At 38.8% G+C, this 20,103-nt stretch overlaps 1 protein-coding gene across 3 annotated transcripts in view; it reads right to left on the bottom strand.

Annotated features, from left to right (window-relative positions):
• Positions 1-11,619: 11,619 nt before the first annotated feature.
• Positions 11,620-20,103, bottom strand: part of BAG4 (BAG cochaperone 4) — a 32,568-nt gene continuing 24,084 nt past the window's right edge. For 2 of the 3 annotated variants that reach the window (XM_055335126.1, XM_055335125.1), the window contains 3 exons: positions 16,921-17,175; positions 16,120-16,374; positions 11,620-14,992 (listed from right to left, as the gene is read on the bottom strand). In XM_055335126.1, coding sequence (XP_055191101.1) covers positions 14,507-14,992; positions 16,120-16,374; positions 16,921-17,175 — 996 coding nt within the window. In that variant the 3' untranslated portion in view covers positions 11,620-14,506. The remainder of the gene's footprint in view (positions 14,993-16,119; positions 16,375-16,920; positions 17,176-20,103) is intronic. The other variant, XM_055335127.1, reaches the window with a different exon arrangement.

Genomic DNA, 20,103 nt, shown 5'->3' with positions numbered 1-20,103 from the left:
CCTCAGAGCGGCCCGAGACTGACAGGAAGTGTCGCGAGAGGTGGGAGGAATCGCGCGAGATGTGGCTCCTTCCTGCGGGCAGGGAGGCGAAGCGCTGGGCGTGTGGGCGGTGCGTGGGGCGTGCCCTTCGCTGGGAGTCCGCGCGCGGAAGCTCAGCGGGAGGTCGGGGGACTTGGAAAGGCGGGGGTGGGGGATGAGGTCTTCCAGGAGTAAGGGAGCGTTTTGAGTTGGACTGGAAGCAAGCTTCTTCGGGGTCAGCCAGCCTCGCCTCCTCACTCGGCAGACTAGACGAGGAAAGAGGCGCGCCGGGCCCGGTACTACCCTGGCTGACCACACTGAAGGGCCGGGAAAGATGCCCGGGTCGCAGGTGCCGCGTCCCTGGGGAGCAGTAGGATGGTAGGGCGCTGGCAGAGGCTTCCCTTCCTGTGTGTAGGGGAAAGTGGACACCCCTGGCATTTGCAAAGAAAAAAGTTACCCCTGCGTCTTTCCCCCCTCCCGCTTCCATTTATTAGGATTTCAAGGCTGCCCAAAAAGATAAGTCTAAAAAATGTAGAGGTGAGCGTCACCGCATTGAAAAGCTGCACCAGAGGTTGGAAACGAGTTAATTTTGTCCAAACAAGATGACGTAATTGAGGTGAAAAGTTTAAATGAATTTCCCACAGTCATGAAGCTCATGGCCCTGCCCTGCTCTCCTGAGTATTTAGTTTTCTGGAAGAGCTCTCAGCTCCTTTGAGTATTCATTAAGATACTTGCCTATTTTCTAACTAGATTAAAGGGCAAGGGTTCAGAAAATGCCTTTCAGTTTTGTTACTACTTCAGAAATCGAGGAAAAAGAATTTTGGTAACACATTCTCTTAACAGGTTCACAGCCACAGACAGCCACAAGTTTACTTTTAACACCTAGAAAGCTTCTGCTCTCCAGGGAGAGGATAAAGAATGCCAGAGCTGTCCCATTCTCTAGGACCTTGTCAGATGACTAGCTAATATCATAGACCCATAACAGGAGCCATCATTTATACTGAGCTCTTACTATGTTTCAGGTAGGGTCGCAAGCTTTCTACAAGTGTGACCCCATTTAGTCCTCGCCACAACTTGATGAAGTACAGACTCTAGCTATCCCTATTTATAGAGGTAAAATGGCTTACCCAAAGTCTTAATTATCAGCAAGTGATGGAGCCAGAAAAATAGTGTCTCCAGAGCCTGCAGGTAAGGGACTTAACCTAAAATCAGTTAAGTGACAAAACCAGACCTTGAATTTAGGTCCTCTGTCTCCAAATCTCTATATCCTCTATACCAGCTGTTCTCAATTTTTTGGTCTTAAGAACTCTTTACACTGTAATTATTGAGGACCCTAAAGAAGTATTGTTTATGTAGGTTATATCTATATTTACTAGAAATTAAAACAGAAATTTAAATATTTACTAATTAATTTAAAATAACATTAAAAACTCATTTCTTGTAAATAAAATTTTTCATGGAAAAATAACTCCCAAAATGAAAAAAATCAGGGGAAAGAATGGCATTTTACATTTTTATAAATTTCTTTAATGTCTAGTTTAATAGGGGCAGCCCGGGTGGCTCAGTGGTTTAGCACTGCGTTCAGCCCAGGGCCTGATCCTGGAGACCCGGGATCGAGTCCCATGTCAGGCTCCCTGCATGGAGCCTGCTTCTCCCTCTGCCTGTGTCTTTGCCTCTCTCTGTCTCTGCCTCTCTCTCTCTGTGTTTCTCAAGGAAATAAAGAAAATCTTTTATAAAAAAAAAATGTCTAGTTTAATAGATAACTGTTGGATACCCCACTTTTTTATTAAAAAAAAAAAGAAAACTGTTGGATTCTCGTATTTACTTCTGCATTCAAACTGTTACTTAGTTTTGGTTGAAGTATATGAAGAAAACCCAGCTTCCCTCAACTATGTAGTTGGAGAAGGAAGAAGTATTTTAATAGCCTCTTCAGATAATTGTGACTATTTTTTTTAAGATTTTATTTATTTATTCATGAGCGACAGAGAGAGAGAAACAGAGACACAGGCAGAGGGAGAAGCAGGCTCCATGTAAGGAGCCCAACATGGGACTCGATCCCAGGACTCCAAGATCACATCCTGGGCCAAAGGCAGGCGCTAAACCACTGAGCCCCCCAGGGATTTCCAATTGTGACTATTTTTAATACTACACTAAAATTCAACAAAAGATGGCTTCTTAAAGGTTAGTTGCAATAGGGAATCTAAAAACCTATCAGTGAATATTTTGTACTTTGATACATTAAAATCCATCAGTCTATCTTGCACTTTGAATGGATCTTTTACCTTTACATGATTTATGACATCAAGCATTAGTGATTTGGAAAATAACAGCTCACTGTATTATTCGGTCTTCCAAATGTTAACACATTGTCACTGATCTCATTAGAAGAGCCTTTAAGCTGTCAAACTCTTAGCAAATAAAAGTTCTCTAAAGTCTGCTTTTTTCTTGAAAGGTCACATTTTATCATTGGCAACAAATACTGTCAGTTTTGTTCCTTGAATGACAAGCTCACTTTGTTTTCAAGAGAAGCTCTGTCAAATAGCTAAATCTGACTAGCCCTAGTTTCTCTGTTGTACTTTTAAATAAAAATGATGTTCCATGAAAAAAAAGTAGGCAGTTCAGTTAGCAATTCAAATAATCTATCAAGTGCTTTTTCCTCAACAGACCAGAGTGCGTGGGTATGCAGGACTGTTTTATGCATGCTATTTTGTCACACAGAATATGAAAAAGGCGTGAACATGAGGTTAAGATTTAATAAAATTAATAATTTTTACTTCAAGAACAGTATTCTTGTGAAGTGGGCACCATTTTTATTATGAATGCATGGCAGTGCATAATACAATGACTGACAATACAATTTATTTCCACTCCTTAATTCCTGCTAAAGCGCCAGTAGTTTCACCTACCATTGCTTTTGCATCAACAGTGCAAATGTCAAAAGCAGCAAAAAAAGCAAATCATGTCGCAGTATTAATAGTTTTGATCTTGTGATCCAGCATGCGTGGACTACAGCAATTAAATGTGCCCACCTTGGCATGAAATACAAAAGTAACGAATAACAATACCTACCCTGAACGAGTTCACAGTCTTAAGAGGCAAGCAGGTAAACAAATATATCTCGAGTGTCATAACAGAGGCAGGAACCAAATACATTGAAAGTTACAAAAGGAGTTACCAAATGTCTAGGTATACCTCCAGAAATGGTCTTTTTGTAGGTCTTTGGTAGGATTCAGGAAATCTGCATTTTAAACAAGCACTCCAGATGATTTAGAGGCAGATAGTATGGTATCTACACTTTGAGATCACTGCCTTAAGCAGTATAAATTTTAGGTTCCCAAGAAGGCTCAGTAAGTAGGTAGGTTCAGAAAAAGAGAATATTTATGGTATATCACTCAAAACCCACTTAATTTCACTAGCTGTTGTTTGCAGTTGTATGTATGAGAAAAAACTTAAAAGGCAAAATCTGACACAAGCTCTACATCTTTCCTTTGAATTCTCTAGTGCAGGAGGCAGCAAACTTTTTGCTGTAAAGGGCCAGATAAATATCTCAGGCTCTGTGGGACATAAGGTTTCTGTCACAACTAATTAGGTCTCCTGTTGTAACACAAAAGCAGCTAGAGACAGTAGGTAAACAGATGAGTGTGGCTGTGTCCCAACAAAACTTGTTTACAAAAGCAGGCAGTGGGTTACATTTGGTCTCTGGTGCTAGGCAGTTGCTGACTCCATGCTCTAATACAAAAGGTAATGCTAATTGCCAGTAAGTTGCCTAAAGAGCAAAAGCAGGAGTTTAAGGGTCATGAGACAACTAGATTTCATATCCAAAGCTGGAAAAATTGTTAGGCATCGATTCTTTCCAAAATAAACTGTATTTCAGTATTCACAATGTACTTGTTGAATGCCTATGAAGGCATTTGGTATGAAGATACATAGTTTTTGGAGGCAGGAGTCCTCAATCCCTGGTGGACAGCTAGGTACCCCAAATTGAGAACACTCCACAGTTGTCTTGGATGCTCTTACTATAAAATAATAAGAACAGGGCTTCAGGCTGTGAGGGTGATCCTCAAACTTGAATGAATGGAAGAATATGCTAAGTAGATTCTTTAAAATGTAGATTTTTAAATCTAACACCCAGAGATTCTGATTAACTAGAAGAGTTTCATCAGGGGCGTGTGGGTGGCTCAGTCGGTTAAGTGTTTGTCTGCCTGCCTGCCTGCCACTTAAGTCATGATCATGGGTTCCTGGGATTGGGCTCCCTGCTTAGCCGAGAGTCTGCTTCTCCTTCTCATTACTCCCTGTGCTCACTTGTTCACTCTCAAATAAATAAAAATCTTTATTTTTTTTTAAAGTTTAATCAGAGAGGTCACGAATCTACATTTTAATCAAGAACATACCGGCTGCTATGAGGCAAGGTACTTAAATCAAGAAAGAGAAGACCTGAGTTACAATTTTGGCTGTACCACTTTGTTTATGAAACAAGAATGTTAGAACTAGAAGAAACCTTAATGATCCCCAGTGTGATGTTCTCTCCAATCCAAAGTTGGTGATTTTTGTTAAGTCCATAAATCATTGATGAAAATCCATTGTATTACTTTATAGCCAGAACTGAATAGTTCCTCTCCTCAGTTTTAATAATCGTACAATGTTTTTACTTTGAAGAAAATGATTTTTACTTCCCTTAGGATATATCTGTCTTCCTGCAATGAGGGCTGTTCTGGAGGCTGATAACCTGAGAACTTCAGTTTAAGCTGTGGGGCAAGCTGTCTCTCCTTTAGCTCTTGGAGGTTTCCATCAAGCCAAGACTTCCTGTTGGCTAGGGTTGTCAGACTGAGCTGTAGGGGCCAAAGGCAGGCGGCCCTATGATAGGCCACATTAGCATATTGAATATTTAAAATAAAAGTTACTTAATGAGGTGGCTCAGTTGGTTGAGCATCTGCCTTTGGTTCAGGTCATGATCCCAGAGTCCTGGGATGGAGCCCCACATCCAGCTCCCTGCTCAGGGGCTCCTTTTCCCTCTCTCCTGGCTCGTGCTCTCTCTCGCTAGGTCTCTGTCTCAAATAAATAAAATATTTTTTAAAAAATTAATGAGCGCCTGGGTGGCTCAGTTGGTTAAAGCATCTGCCTTTGGCTCAGTAATGATCCCAGAGTCCTGGGACTGAGCCCCAAATTCAGGCTCCTGCTCAGCAGTGAATCTGTTTCTCCCTCTCCTTCACCCCCTCTGCCTACTTCTGCCCACTCTCTCTCTCAAATAAATAAAATCTTTAAAATAAAAATTACTTAAGAGACAGGCTATGCAAGGAGACTTAGACCCTCCTCTGTCCCCTGAAAGCAGGAAATAAGACTCCCATGTGAAAGGTAGCCTCCCTGTACCAGGAGGTAAAGAGACATTCTTATCATCTGAAGATGGGAAATTTACAGCCAAGAAGGCTGTGTAAAAAACCCTTGTTACTCTTTACTAATTGACTACCACAGCCCAAATTCTGCTTAGAATTCCTCACTAATTGAACCTCCCAAAGTTGTTTTCTTTCTCCTGTCAATTCTTCACAAAATTGTCTGTCTAAAAAGTATAAATACTGCCTTCCTTGGTCACTTCTTGAGGTCTCTATTTCATTATTGGGCCTCCATGTGCACATAATAAAACATGTTTTTTTCTCTCATATTAATCTGTCCCATGTAAATATAATTCTGAGTTCAGCTGGAAGACCTTGAGAGTAGAGGAAGAATTTTTTCCTGGTAAATGTAGCAAACCACAAATGTTAAATGTAACACTTTTAGAAAATAGAAATTCTTCAGGAATTGGGGTTAAAGCAGAAGTTCTTAGAGACTTGACACCAAAAGTCCAATCCTTAAAAGGAAAAAAATGATAAATAGGATTTCTTCAAAATTAAAAACTTTTGCTCTGGGAAGACTCTCTTAAAAGAATGAAGAGACAACCGGCAGACTGGGATAAAATAAATGTAAACCACACATCTGACAAGGGACTTGTATCTAGAAAAAGAACTCTCAAAATTCAGCAGTGAAGACAGTGGAGCCCAAGTTTGGTTTCAATACCATTTTTCAGTAGCAGGAATCAGGGCTTCTTGGAGAAGTAACTGATTCTAAAACTAGAACAGGAAATATCCAAGATAAGCCCGGAGATTATTCTAATGCCAGAAAGTAAAGGGAAGGGGGTTAAAAAAAGCCACACACAATGATGCGGGTAAGCCTAAAGGACACAACTTAGAGAGCTCCCAATGGCCAAAGCAGAAAATCTGAGTAACAAAATAAGGTAATCTTAGATCATAACACAAAGTATAAAATAAATATCTATGAATCCATACTGATATAAATTGATTAAACAAATAAATGGGAGAACAAACAAATATTCCTTGTAGAAATTCCAAGGAATTTATATAGACAAACACCTTCAAGGAGGTGGAAGAAAACTCCCTATTCCTAAGCGTGACACTGCATATGACTTCCTTCCACAGAGTACAGTCTGGAAAAGGGGGGAAAAGTAATCTTATGGTAGGGAAACCTAACAAACTCTGCCTTAGCCAGGTGATTAAAGTTAACATCAATAGTATAAGTTATTTGATATATGATGAAAAAGACACCTCTGGAAAAACATCAGACAAATCCCAGGCAGTCTACAAAATATCTGGCCAGTACTCCTCAAGAAGGTCATGGTCATCGGAAACAAGGGAAGTCTGAGAAACTGTCACAGCCAGGAGGCTCCTAAGAAGATATGATGGCTAAATGTGATGTGGTATTCTGAATGGGATCCTGGAAGAGGAAAAGGATGTTAGGTAAAAACTAAGGAAATCTGAAGAAAGTATGCATTTTAATGAGAATCAATCATTATTGGTCCATTGTGTCAAATGTACAACAGTAATTTAAAGTGTTAATAGAGGGATCCCTGGGTGGCGCAGTGGTTTAGCGCCTGCCTTTGGCCCAGGGTGCGATCCTGGAGACCCGGGATCGAATCCCACGTTGGGCTCCCGGTGCATGGAGCCTGCTTCTCCCTCTGCCTGTGTCTCTGCCTCTCTCTCTCTCTCTCTCTCTCTCTCTCTGTGTGTGTGTGTGACTATCATAAATAAATAAAAATTTAAAGGGCCAGGGAACCTTTAAAAAAATAAAAAATAAAGTGTTAATAGAGTGTGGAGTATAAAGGAACTCTGTAGCACTGTAAGTTTTCTATAAATCTAAACTATTCTAAAATAAGCTTATTAAAATAAGTCCCCCTAAAATGAGCAAAAAACACACACAGATATTTCACGGGAGGATATACAGGTGGCAAATAAGCACATGCAGAAATGTTCAACATCATTAACTACTAAGGAAATGCAAATTAAACCACAATGAGGTATCGATACATATCTATCATAACACTTAAAATAAAAAATAGTGACATCATCAAATACTGGCAAGGATGTGAAGAAAATCATCCATGCTGGAAGGAATGTAAAATGGTGCAACCACTCTAGAAAAGTTTGGTAATTTCCTACAAAATTAAGCATGCAACTACACTATGACCCAGAGATGCATTCCTGGGCATTTTTCCAAAGAAATTATAACCATGTCCACACAAAAACCTGTACATGAATCTACATAACAGCTTTATTCATAATAGCCCCAAATTGGAAACTTGTATGTCTTCAGTAGGTAAGTGGTTGAACTGTGGTATCCACATCATAGACTTAGCAATAAAAAAGAACTACTGATACAGGAAATAATTCACATGAATCTCAAAGGAATTACACTGAGTGAAAGAAAGCCAATCTCTAATGGTTACAAAACTGTATAATTCTACTTATATAACATTCTTGAAATGGGAAACGATTGCCATGGGTTTAGTATGGTGGGAAAGGGTAAGTAGGTGTCAATAGAAAGAATAAATGTGGTGGTGGAATCGTTCCGTATATTGACTATATCAGTATCAATATGCTAGTTGTGACACTGCAGTAAGTTTTGCAAAACATTACCATTGCAGGAAACTGGGTAAAAGGTACATGAAAGCTGTGCATTATTTAAAACAGCATTTGAGGGAATCCCTGGGTGGCTCAGCGGTTTAGCGCCTACCTTTGGCCCAGGGCGTGATCCTGGAGTCCCGGGATGGAGTTCCACATCAGGCTCCCTGCATGGAGCCTGCTTCTCCCTCTGCCTGTGTCTCTGCCTCTCTCTCTCATGAATAAATAAATAAAATCTTAAAAAAAAAATTAAACAGCAGGTGAATCTACAAGTATCCCAAAATAAGAACTTTAAAAAATACAGTACCCCCAGTAAATCTAAATTTCAGGAAAACAGGCATTTTTAGTTATTAGCTGTCCCATATACTATTTGGAATGTATTTGTTTTTAAAAGTGATTGTTATTTATCTGAAATCCAAATGTAACTAGGAGTCCTATAATTTATTAGACAATACTATTCTTAACATTAGCCTATGAAGACAAAGTATATATCGCAAAATATAAAGACATTTAAGAGTTGGCTGGCAGAAAATATGTGCTGATCTCAGAAACCCCTAAATCCTCACTCTCTGAGCTGGTACCTCCTCTCCCTCACATTTAATTACAACAAATGTGCCCACTACTCCTGATGAGAAAGCCACATTGAATATCAAATCTCCCATTTACACACAGCAATGTAAATTATTCAGAGATGCCTGAGTGGCTCAGCGGTCGAGTGTCTGCCTTTGCTCAGGTCATGATCCCAGGGTCCTGAGATCAAGTCCTGAATCAGGCTCCCAGTAGGGAGCCTGCTTCGCCCTCTGTCTCTGTCTCTCTGTGTGTTTCTCATGAATAAATAATCTTAAGAAAAAAAAAAGAAAATTATTCAGACAATCCTCCCTTCCTAATTTCAGATGTAAAAGAGCTATTCCTCCCAACAGAGATTTTGAAAAAAATAAAAGCAAAATAGGAAGCATTTTCTAGAAATAATTTTAGGTCTCCAGTATAACACAGTCAAGAACTAACAGACATCTGAGAAAATATCTCTAATATGATTAAGATAGAGATCAAAAAAGAAAGGAAAAAGCAATTTTGGAGGAAATCCATTATTTAGTAAAAAGGAAACCTTGAGAAATTATCACTGATCATCCTCAGAACATACTACAACTGCAAACAAAATCAGAATTCCATAAAGGAATATAGAGAACAAAAAAATTCTTAAAATTTAAAAATATACAGAAATGTAAAATTCAGTGATTTAGAAGATAAAGGCAAGTAAAGCTACCACAAAGTACAGGAGAAAGGCAAAAAGTAAAAAAAAAAAAAAAAAAGTGAATCAAAGAACCAGTCTAGGGGTGCCTGGGTGGCTCATTGGGTTAAGCATCTAACTCTTGATTTTCGCTAAGGTCATGATCTCAGGATTGAGATCAAGGCCCGCATCAGGTTCTGTGTTGGGCATGGAGTCTGCTTAAGATTCTCCTGTCCCCCCCTCCCCAACTCTGTCCCTCTCTCTCTTAAAAAAAAACAAACCAGTCTAAGAGGTCTATAACAGAAATTCTAGAAACAGTTAACAGAGATGAGGGTGATGGAGGGGGAAAATAAACACACAAAATCAAGACAATGTCTTAGGACTTAGGGTATGAGTTTCCAGAATAAAATGTGCCCAGTAAAATGCACAAAACCCACACCAAAGCTATACTGTTAGAAAGTTTCAGAACACGAGACAAAAATATCATACAAGCTTCCAGAGAGAAGGGTTTTATACAAAGGATCATAAAAATACATTTTCAAATATGCAAGATGTAAAAAAACTATTTCTCAGGCACCCTTTTCAGGAAGCTACCAGAGAATATGCTCTGACAGAATAAATTAAGAAAAAGACAAACTACAGAAAACAGAAAACCAGCAGGAGAAGCAAAGAGAATCCCCAGGGTAAGTAGAAGATCCCAGAATGATAATATGCACTCAGAACCTACCAGTTCTCTAGTCAGAAGGCTCCAGGGTAGACTACTTCAGGAGTTTGAAATTGATAAAATACATATCTGAACATTTTTTTTAAGATTTTATTTATTTATTCATGAAAGACCCAGAGAGAGAGAGAGGCAGAGACACAGGCAGAGGTAGAAGCAGGCTCCATGCAGGGAGCCCGACACGGGACTCGATCCTGGGTCTCCAGGATTGCACCCCGGGCTGCAGGCAGTGGTAAACCACTGGGCCACCAGGGCTGCCCAGTCTGAACATCTTAAAAGAAAATTTACACAAATGATGGAGGGTTTGACATCAAAATTAGCTATAAATATGTGGGCAAATGATTAACTGCAGGGAAAAAAAGGGAGTTGTTCAGGAAAGGTAGAGTAATTACAGTTTACAACATGACAGCTCTGGTTAGCATTTACATGGTCATAATAATGTACAACAAAATCATCATATAACTAGATTGGGGGAGTAGCTTTTGAGTTTCGGAGGATGAGGACTGAGATGTGTATATGGTAAGAGCAGAGAGATAAACCTAAACCTTCAGCCTCTATAGAATAGAGGCTTCTGGTAAATCAAAAGAAGCACAATTATGTTCACTAAAAAATATAGAGAAGTGCCTGGCTAGCTTAGTCCGTGGACTGTGCAACTCTTGATCTTAGGTTATTATAAATTCAAGCCCCACACTGGGTGTAGAGATTACTTAAAAAAATAAAACCTTTAAAAAATAAATAAAAAATTAAAATATGGAGATATTACCCAAAGAAGTCAGAAAAACAATAACAAAACTCAAAAGTAGCAGAAGGAAGGAAATAATAAAGATTAGAAGTAAAAGATAATAGTAACTAAAAAAACAATAGAACAACAAAAATATGGAGATAATTTGTTAAAGACTCAGTTGAAAGTACTTGCTTTTGTAGAAGAGAACAAGGGACTGGAAGCAGGAGCATGGTCCTTGTCACAGAACTGACTCTTTATAACTTACATAGAATTATAATTCCAGTCATCAATTATCCATTTCCCAAAAATCTTTTTTGTAAATGCCAATGTAATCTATAGTCTTCAACTTTATTTTAAATCTGCTTACCTTTAATAGTATTACATTAACCAGTAAAGAACTGGGGCGCCTGGGTGGCTCAGTCAGTTAAGTACCTGCCTTCAGCTCAAGTCATGACCCCAGAGTCCTGGGATGGAGCCCTGAGTCAGGTTTCCTGCTCAACAGAGATTCCGATTCTCCTTCTCCCTGTTCCTCCCCCTGCTTGTGCTCTCTCTCTCTCTCTCCCTAACAAATAGGTAAAATCTTAAAAAACAAAACACTAAAGAACTGTTTTCAAAATCCTATTTTGAAAGCATTTAGGGACACCTGGGTGGCTCAGCAGTTGAGCATCTGCCTTTGGCTCAGGGCGTGATCCCAAGGTCTGGGGATCGAGTCCCACCATCAGGCTTCCTGTGAGAAGCCTGGTTCTTCCTCTGCCTATGTCTCTGCCTCCTCTGTGTGTGTGTGTGTGTGTCTCTCATGAATAGGGAAATAAATCTTAAAAAAAAAAAAAAAGGCAGGCATTTAGAAGATCTCCAACAATGTAGACACTAGCATAACCCATCATCCAGAAACTTCATTAGGGCATATTTGTCTAAATACTAAATATATATGGCATTTATATATGAAACAATAGTGGCATATTATAAAGAAGACATAGCTGTGTTTAACATGCCAGGTCTCGGTAACTTTATTCAAGATTTTGACAAAAACTATCCCCAAAGTAATATAAATTAAGATACTTTTAGAAAGTCCATATGTGAAACTCCGAGAATATTTTAAATTCAGTCTGAAGTCAATACTAGGTCAAATATTGAACCAAACCCACAGATCATAAATACCATTTTCCTTCTTAAGTTCATTATATTTTCTGAAACAGATTACCAATTTAGCTTTCCTTTCTTTGATGTTGGTTTTTGTTATCATTTTAAATGGTTTACATCTTTAAATTCTAAGTTTGTACTTAATCCTGACTTATCCAAATGCAGTAACCTTTCCTTACAGAAGAATTCCAATTAATAAATGTAGAAGATTGAGAAAAACAGAGAATCACCATTAGACCACCACAGTAGTAGTAACTGACACAAGCAAGATCTGGCAATGGATGTGAAAATGAGTGGGCAATAGTTTAAGCAGAAACAGGATATTTGCATAATCTCAAAGTATCTCCAGCAAATATTTAGTCATTACAAAGAAAAATGTAATTTTACAGTAAAGAATCCTAGCAAATGCCACCTTAGAGATTAAGGTTAACAACACCAGAAACACATTGTGACATCAGGTGTTACCATACACTGTCACAGATTGGGAGGACACTACAGAGACATGACAACTAAATGCAAGGTAGGATTCTGCATGGGATCTTGGAACAACAGAAGGACATCGGTGAAAAAAACAAGAAAATCTCTACTTTTTTAAAATCTCTACTTTAGTTAACAGTATTGTATCAAGACTAATTTCTTAATTTGACAATTGTTCTATGGTTATGTAAGACATTATTTAACATAAGGGGAAGTTCAGTGAAGAGTATACAGAAACTACTAATTTTACAACTCCTTAGGTTTAAAATTATCTCAAAATTTAAAAAAAACTGCTAAAAAACATACACGCATATATATGTGCATAATGTGTGTGTGTGTGTGTGTGTATAAACATCAAGACTTTGTGGAAATTGGTATCTTGGGTCTTCAGTTAAATAGCAGAGTTCTCTCCTGAATTAGTCACTGTCTCACTAAGTCAGCTTTAAGGTTCTCCCCTTTCTAAATTTTTAGTTTCAAGTACAATTTTCTAATTTTCATAGGAAGCCTTTTTTTTTTAAACATTCCTGTATTAGGCCAAAAAAGAAAATCCTAGAATAAAATTGTCACCATATTATCTTATAAAATCACTCATCCCATCCATAAGACCCAGCCAGTATTTTTACTCCATTTCTTCTCATCATGTGTTTGGTTTTGTTTAAAAGGAGAGGAGATGGAGGTGCCTGGCTCAGTCAGTTGGATGGCCAACTCTTGATCTCAGGGTTGGGAGTTAAAGCCCCACACAAGGCTTCCACATTGGGCATGGAGCCCACTTTAAAAAAAAAAAAAAAGGAGAGGAGATGGCTGACAGATTTATCATTATTTATAGGCCTCATAGTCTAGAAAAAAGTTATCATTTAGATATCTTATTAAGAAACAGCTGTTTTTCCAATAACAGATACTGTATACCAGAACTCACTTCCAATAGAAAAAGTAAGTCATTTACCATTTACCTAAGTCTCTTCTACACCATAGCAAAGAGCTACCCAAGCAAGCCCAACTAAGACCATTTCAATATCCCTTTCTTAAATCTGCTCTGAAATGACCATTATTAACGGTAACCAACATCTTTTTTTAATAAAACAATTTGTCATAGGGAAATAAAGGTAAATATCAAATCTACCTTTAAAAGAAGAAAATTTTCCACTCTTACTATGGCTGATTCATTCCCTGAGCATGAATTCTGTTTACCCTCATGTTTTTTATTATAAACTGAGCTGAAATCTGCTCATAGGGATCCCCATGATGAAACTAATTATTTTAGATAGAGAAGTACATTTCCAAGTGGTCACATTTATTACTTTTGCAGTTACTTCTACTAACTGTGGCATTTAATTTTTTTATCTGTATCTATCATAATGCTCTACATGGAAGCAACAGTAGTGAAAAGATAATTAAGGGGTAGGGAAGGGCAATTTTAAGGTGGATCTTTATCCAAATACAATAAAAAAGCAAAAAAGAAAATGGCCACAAACATTTATTCCTGTGCCTTTGCCATCTCCCAATTCGCCTTCCAGTATTAACATGAAAACTAGAAGTGGTAAAACTCTACCCTAATGATCTATACAAAAAAGGGGCCAATCTACCTCAAGAACTCAGTACACATTGCAATATGTTCAAGTGGTGAAAAGATATAAATTCATTCAGAACTGCCATACTATCTGGCTGTCAATATAGTCTCATGAATAATTATATTAAACATATTACTACAAAACGTACCAAGAAGTAGAGAATAATACTATATTTATGAACTGCAAATAACAAAACAAAACAGAGGTCCGAGAGGGCTAAAGTCCAAGCTGTAATTTACACATGAAGTGTATGTTGAAAGCAGTCACAATGTACAAAAATGTGACAAGTAATCCAGATGGTTAAAAAAACAGAGCCTGTTTGCCTCAGATTATATCCAGTCTCATCTGGTCGATTTTTGATAAGCCTGTTACATAAAGCGTGTTTCCCTCCTGCTGATAAGAAGCAGCTTGTAGATATCCACAAATTTCTTAAGGAGTGAGTCTACTTGGCAATAACGGTAACTCCACAGCTTCCTATTACATTCATTGGTCTGAAAACTGAAAACAATTCATAACTAAAATGTTCTTTCAAGTCCTTTACCAGTTTTTCAAGTTTTAATCAAAGGAAAGTTGGAATGTATTGCTTCTCGTCACCAACAAGCATTTCAAAAAGAGGGCTAATTAACCAAAATCAAGAGTTCTTTGGTCAAGTTAGTAACAGGCTTCCCCTTTGTTCTAAATCCTTCATAATCCTTTTTTTTCCAACTTTTCCAGTATGGCCTGGATTTTACAAACAGCCTCTTTCCTGGCCTGCCGGACAGAGTCCTGGCCCCCAGTTTCAACTGAATCCAGTTCCAAAAGCTCCTTGGTTAGCATTTCTTCCAGAAGCCAGTACGCTTTGTCTGTCTTTTTCCCTACGAACTCTTCTACTTCTTGCTCGAGATACTGGACCTTCTCCAGCACATGTATGATTTTTTTAATACTTGGGGGAGTACCTTCATCTGAAGATAAACACTCTTCAGGAAGATTATCATTCTGATCTTGACTGCTGGGGTGTTCGTTGGTAGCATTACCATACAGCTGAGGCTCTGCACTATATTGGACTTGGGAATCCAAAAGATCTGAATGATCATTGTTCACTGTTCCCGAGGACTCGTACTGATGGACATTGCAAGGGAAGTTGTGCCGGTTCATTCCTTGGTCGGACTGGCTATAGGGGTATGAGGAGTCCTGGGGGTGGGAGAGCAAAGAGAGGAAAAGAGCTGTTTTAATGGGAATCCATCAATACCAGATCTGTTAGCCTACATCTTTCACCTGACCACGAACGTACATGAAAAGTTCCCTACTAACAAAACTGGACTTCCGTCCTTAATCATTTGAGAAAAACACAGCCCTAAAAAAGATAAAAGAAGTGCTCTGTCAAGTAAAAGGCAGAGAATGCCTGAGTATAATGGTTGGAATCTACCCTGAAGTGCTCATCATCATGAACACCTCATAATCTATCTTTCCCACCTCACATTCCACAGTGACTTAATAAATAAACAGGAATTAGATAGTTTTTCCCCTAAAGAGTTAAAACCTTTTTAAGATGAAAAAGGAACCCACCCACAGGCAAAAGATGTTCAAGTCTAGGGTTTAGGGCAGCCCTGGTGGCTCAGCAGTTTAGTGCCGCCTTTAGCCCAGGGCATGATCCTGGAGACCCGGGGTCGAGTCCCATATCAGGCTTCCTGTGTGGAGCCTGCTTCTCCCTCTGCCTGTGTTCTGCCTCTCTCGGTCTCTGTGTCTCTCATGAATAAATAAATAAAATTAAAAAAAATCTAGGGTTTATACAATTTCACACTGGTATCATCTTTGGTCTACAGATGGAGGTAATAAAATATAATCTTTGATTTTGTTTAACATTCAGATAGTAGTACAACAAACAGTAAATGAACATTTATCTGTCTTTTCCAAAAAAGATGTGAATCTAAAACTGCTCTAAAAAATAAAGTTTATTCAAAGAAAAAAGAAACCTGGTTAGGTAAAGCTATTGGCAGTAATCACCAACTTTTTGCAATTAGTCACCATTTAACACACACTAATGCAGAAAATTTCCATGTTGTGCTCTCTCAATTACCCAAACATCATAAGAAGAATGTTTATTTATTTTTTTTTTATAATTTTTTTTTTTATTTATTTATTATAGTCACAGAGAGAAAGGCAGAGACATAGGCAGAGGGAGAAGCAGGCTCCATGCACCGGGAGCCTGACGTGGGATTCGATCCCGGGTCTCCAGGATCGCGCCCTGGGCCAAAGGCAGGCGCCCAACCGCTGCGCCACCTAGGGATCCCAAGAAGAATGTTTAGAAGGTATCCTACCTTGGGCTGCTGGGGTGCTGGTGAAGGAGGTGACTGAGAGGAGCTGCTGCTGGCCCATGATGAAGTACTGTCATTCATGTAGAGATTCCCAGGTGGTGCTGAGGGTGCAGCTGAAGGCCAGGGGTAACGGGTTCCCATTCCATAAGCACCAGGAGAAGCCCATGAGTCCTCTTGTGGTCGTACAGTTGGTCCTGGTTGTGGAACACTACGATTACCATCCCCATAAGGATAATGAGGCAGGGCCATTCCAGGGTTCTAGATTGAGAGGAAGGAAATATGCTGGTCACTGCTAAAAAAAAAAAAAAACCCTTAAAGTAACAAAAATACTCTAATATAAACAGACTGAGATGCTTCCTTTCTGCTTAACAGAGTATACATTAGGGGCTACTGGGCTAAGCCGTAGCATCTCTAATTAGCCATAGTTATTTCTCCAAGCCTTATAAAAAGCTTGGTTCCACAGATATGAGGGGCAGATTCAGTGACAAACTCAGAGGGAAAAAGCTTAAAATTCAATGGCAAAAGCATAGCATGTCTGTCCCATGATATTATAAATGAGTGGATCCATATGCTATAAGGAAACACAAATATAGATGATTAGAACTCCCTTTGAAGTGGACAGAAAAATAAACATGGTATCACTTGCAGAATTTTTTTTTAAGTTCAATGAAAGGCTTGAACTCATGACCCTGAAATCAAGACCTGAGCTGATATCAAGAGCCAGATGCTTAACCGACTGAGCCACCCAGGCACCCCTCACTCATAGAATATTAAAATACAAAAACCCACCAGAAAACCGCTCACCTGTGAAGCAGGATATCCTGAAACCTGCCCCCTAAGAGGGGCTGCTTCAGTCTGACAATCCTGCTGAGGATACAGCCAACGAGAGACTGGGGCTGGGCTGTTGCCAGGTGAACGGTAAGTGCTTGGAACCTCTGGGGAGTAATTGCTCTGAGTATATCCAGGTGTGTAATAAGCCCCAGAGTATGAGGCAGTATTTGCCCCAGGGCCAGTGGGGTATGGTGGGCCATATGCTCCATTCGTATAAGAATTCAAACTCTGTAAAAAAGCAAAGTTGAGAGAAAAAAAAAAAAGAAAGATGACTGAATAGAAGAACTGAAATGCCCTGGCTTAGTACTAAACTTTGAAAACTTTGGTAAGGAAAAAGATCAGTAACTAATGAAAATATGAACTCCCTAAGCAATCTCTGAAGCATTCTTTCTCTCACATATTATGACCACATATTAAATACAGATTATCACTGTAGAGTCTGTGTTGTAACAATGAGAGTATGCTGTAATGCATGATGAAGTGATGACCTCAGAGCAGTGCTTCTCAAACACTTCCATAAGTATACCTAACAATTCCACCTAACAGCAGAGAACTTGTGCCCACTCCCTGTAAGGGGTTCTAGGAAACTGGTGGGAAGGGCTAGACAAAGAATAAATATGGTACAACTGAGAGAAGAGAAGACTAAAGAGATAGACCTAGCTCTGTCTTTGTGTTTGACCTCTCTGAGCTTTAGTTTCTTCAATAAAATTGGAAATCATAAACTTACCTTGTAGGATTACCATGAAAATTAAATGAGATGATATATATATATATAAATCCATAGCATAGTGTCTGGCCCTAGTATGCTCAATAAATGATAATAATTTATAATATCACTGTTGTCATTATTATGGCAAGATCAAGAAGTGAAACCAGATCTGACCCCAAAGCCCACGTTCTTTTTTTTTAAAGATAGATTTATTTATTTATTTATTTATTTATTTATTTATTTATTTATTTATTTATTTATTTAGGGTGGGGGGGCAAAGACACAGGCTGAGGGAGAAGCAGGCTCCATGCAGGGAGCCTGATGTGGGACTCGATCCCGGGTCTCCAGGATCATGCCCTGGGCTGAAGGCAGCGCTAAACCACTGAGCCCCCCCCTGGGCTGCCCTGACCACAGTTCTTAATAGGCTATTTTTTACAACCCAATTCCTCTTCAAATTGAATGAAAAAGTGTTACAGGTTCTAACCAATGTCTTTTTGTATCATGGTTTCTCAATTCAGAATGTTATCAAAGGACTTCAGTTTTCTTAGAAACCCGCCAGTTCTTCAAACTGTTAAACACAGCAGAGCTACCATATGACCAGCATCTCCACTCCTACATATATAATCAAGAGAACTGAAAAAACATATGTCCACATAAAAATAAGCACACAAATGTTTTTAACAGCATTATTCATAACAGCCAAAAAGTGAAAAAAACCTCGTATTTCTATCAACCGATGATGAATGGATAAAATGTGTTATATCCATAGAATGGACAGTATTTGGCCACAGAAAGAAACAAAGTAGCAGTACATTGCCACAACATGGATCAACATATGCTAAAAGAAAGAAGCCAGTCACAAGAGATCAAATATATGATTCTGTTAATATGACATGTCTAGAATAGGCAAATCCATAGAAATAACAAATATATTAAAGTTTGCCAGGGGCTAAGGGGAGAGAAGAATGGGGAGATAGGTACATTGTTTTTAACTGGGATGATGAATGTTTGGGATGATGGAAATGTCTGGAATAGACAATGAGGACAGATGCACAACCTTGTGAATAAACTAAAAACAGATTAATTGTGTACATTTCAGGGTGAATTTTATGAAATATGGCTAAATTACATGCATATCACATTAAGCAATAACAATGCCTTCTTCTCAAGTTCAGTCATAGGAATGCAGATGACACAAATACAATGTTTTTTTATTTTGTATCCCACAATCTCCTATCAACCTTATCCTAAAGTTCACATACACATAATCATTAAGAAAAATCAATTGCTTTTATGTTTTTTTTAAGTACATAAATCTTGCTCTAAACTTTAATAGGGGGACGCCTGGGTGGTTCAGCAGTTGAGCATCTGCCTTTGACTCAGGGCATGATCTGGGAGACCTGGGATTGAGTCCTGTTTTGGGCTCCCGGCATGGAGCCTGTTTCTCCTCCCTCTGCCTGTGCCTCTGCCCCTCTCTCTCTCTCTCATGAATAAATAAATAAAATCTTAAAAAAAAAAAAAAACTTTAATAGGCTTTTCTAGCTCAAAATCAATCTTAAGGGACACCTGAGTGGCTCAGTGGTTGAGCGTCTGCCTTCAGCTCTGGTTTTGATTCCAGAGTTCCAGGATCAAGTCCCACATCAGGCTCCCTGAGAGAAGCCTGCTTCTCCCTCTGCCTATGTCTCTGCCTCTCTGTGTCTCTCAGGAATAAATAAAATCTTTTTTAAAAAATTAAAAAAAAAAAAACTACAAGCTATTCAAGAGGGCCTGGGTGGCTCTCTGTGTCTCTCATGAATAAATAAATAAAATCTTTAAAAAAAAATCAATCTTAAAGGCATGTATCACCAAATTAATGAGAAAAAAGGGAAATGATTTTTTGGTAATGAACTAATTATTCAGCCCCATAAAGAAACTTATTTTTATTATTTCAGCCCCTACACCAACAGAAAATTAGAACAGAATTGAACATAGTATTTGACATTTGAAAACTATCAGGAGAATTACATTAGTATGCTTTATGGTGATCTGAAAATTTAATTCTGCAGAGAACATCAGTTTACAGAGAATTCTGACCTGGGTCTAAAATTCAGATTCTTTGAAAGCTGCTTAAATGCAGCTGCTTTAAAACTGTATATACTGGGCAGCCTGGGTGGCTCAGTGGTTTAAGCTCCTGCCTTCGGCCCAGGGCGTGATCCTGGAGTCCCAGGATCGAGTCCCATGTCAGACTCCCTGCATGGAGCCTACTCCTCCCTCTCCCTCTGCCTGTGTCTCTATCATGAATAAGTAAATAAAATATTAAATAAATAAACAAACAAACAAACTGTATATACTACAGAAGCACCTGGCTGGCTCAGTAGGTGGAGTGTATGACTCTTGATCTTGGGATTATAAGTTCCAGCCCCACATTGAGTGTAGAGATTACTTTTAAAAAATTGTATGTACTACAT

Source organism: Nyctereutes procyonoides, unplaced genomic scaffold (genome assembly GCF_905146905.1).
Source record: "Nyctereutes procyonoides isolate TBG_1078 unplaced genomic scaffold, NYPRO_anot_genome, whole genome shotgun sequence".
Classification (NCBI taxonomy): Eukaryota; Metazoa; Chordata; class Mammalia; order Carnivora; family Canidae; genus Nyctereutes; species Nyctereutes procyonoides.
This window is presented reverse-complemented; position numbering and strand designations above follow the sequence as displayed.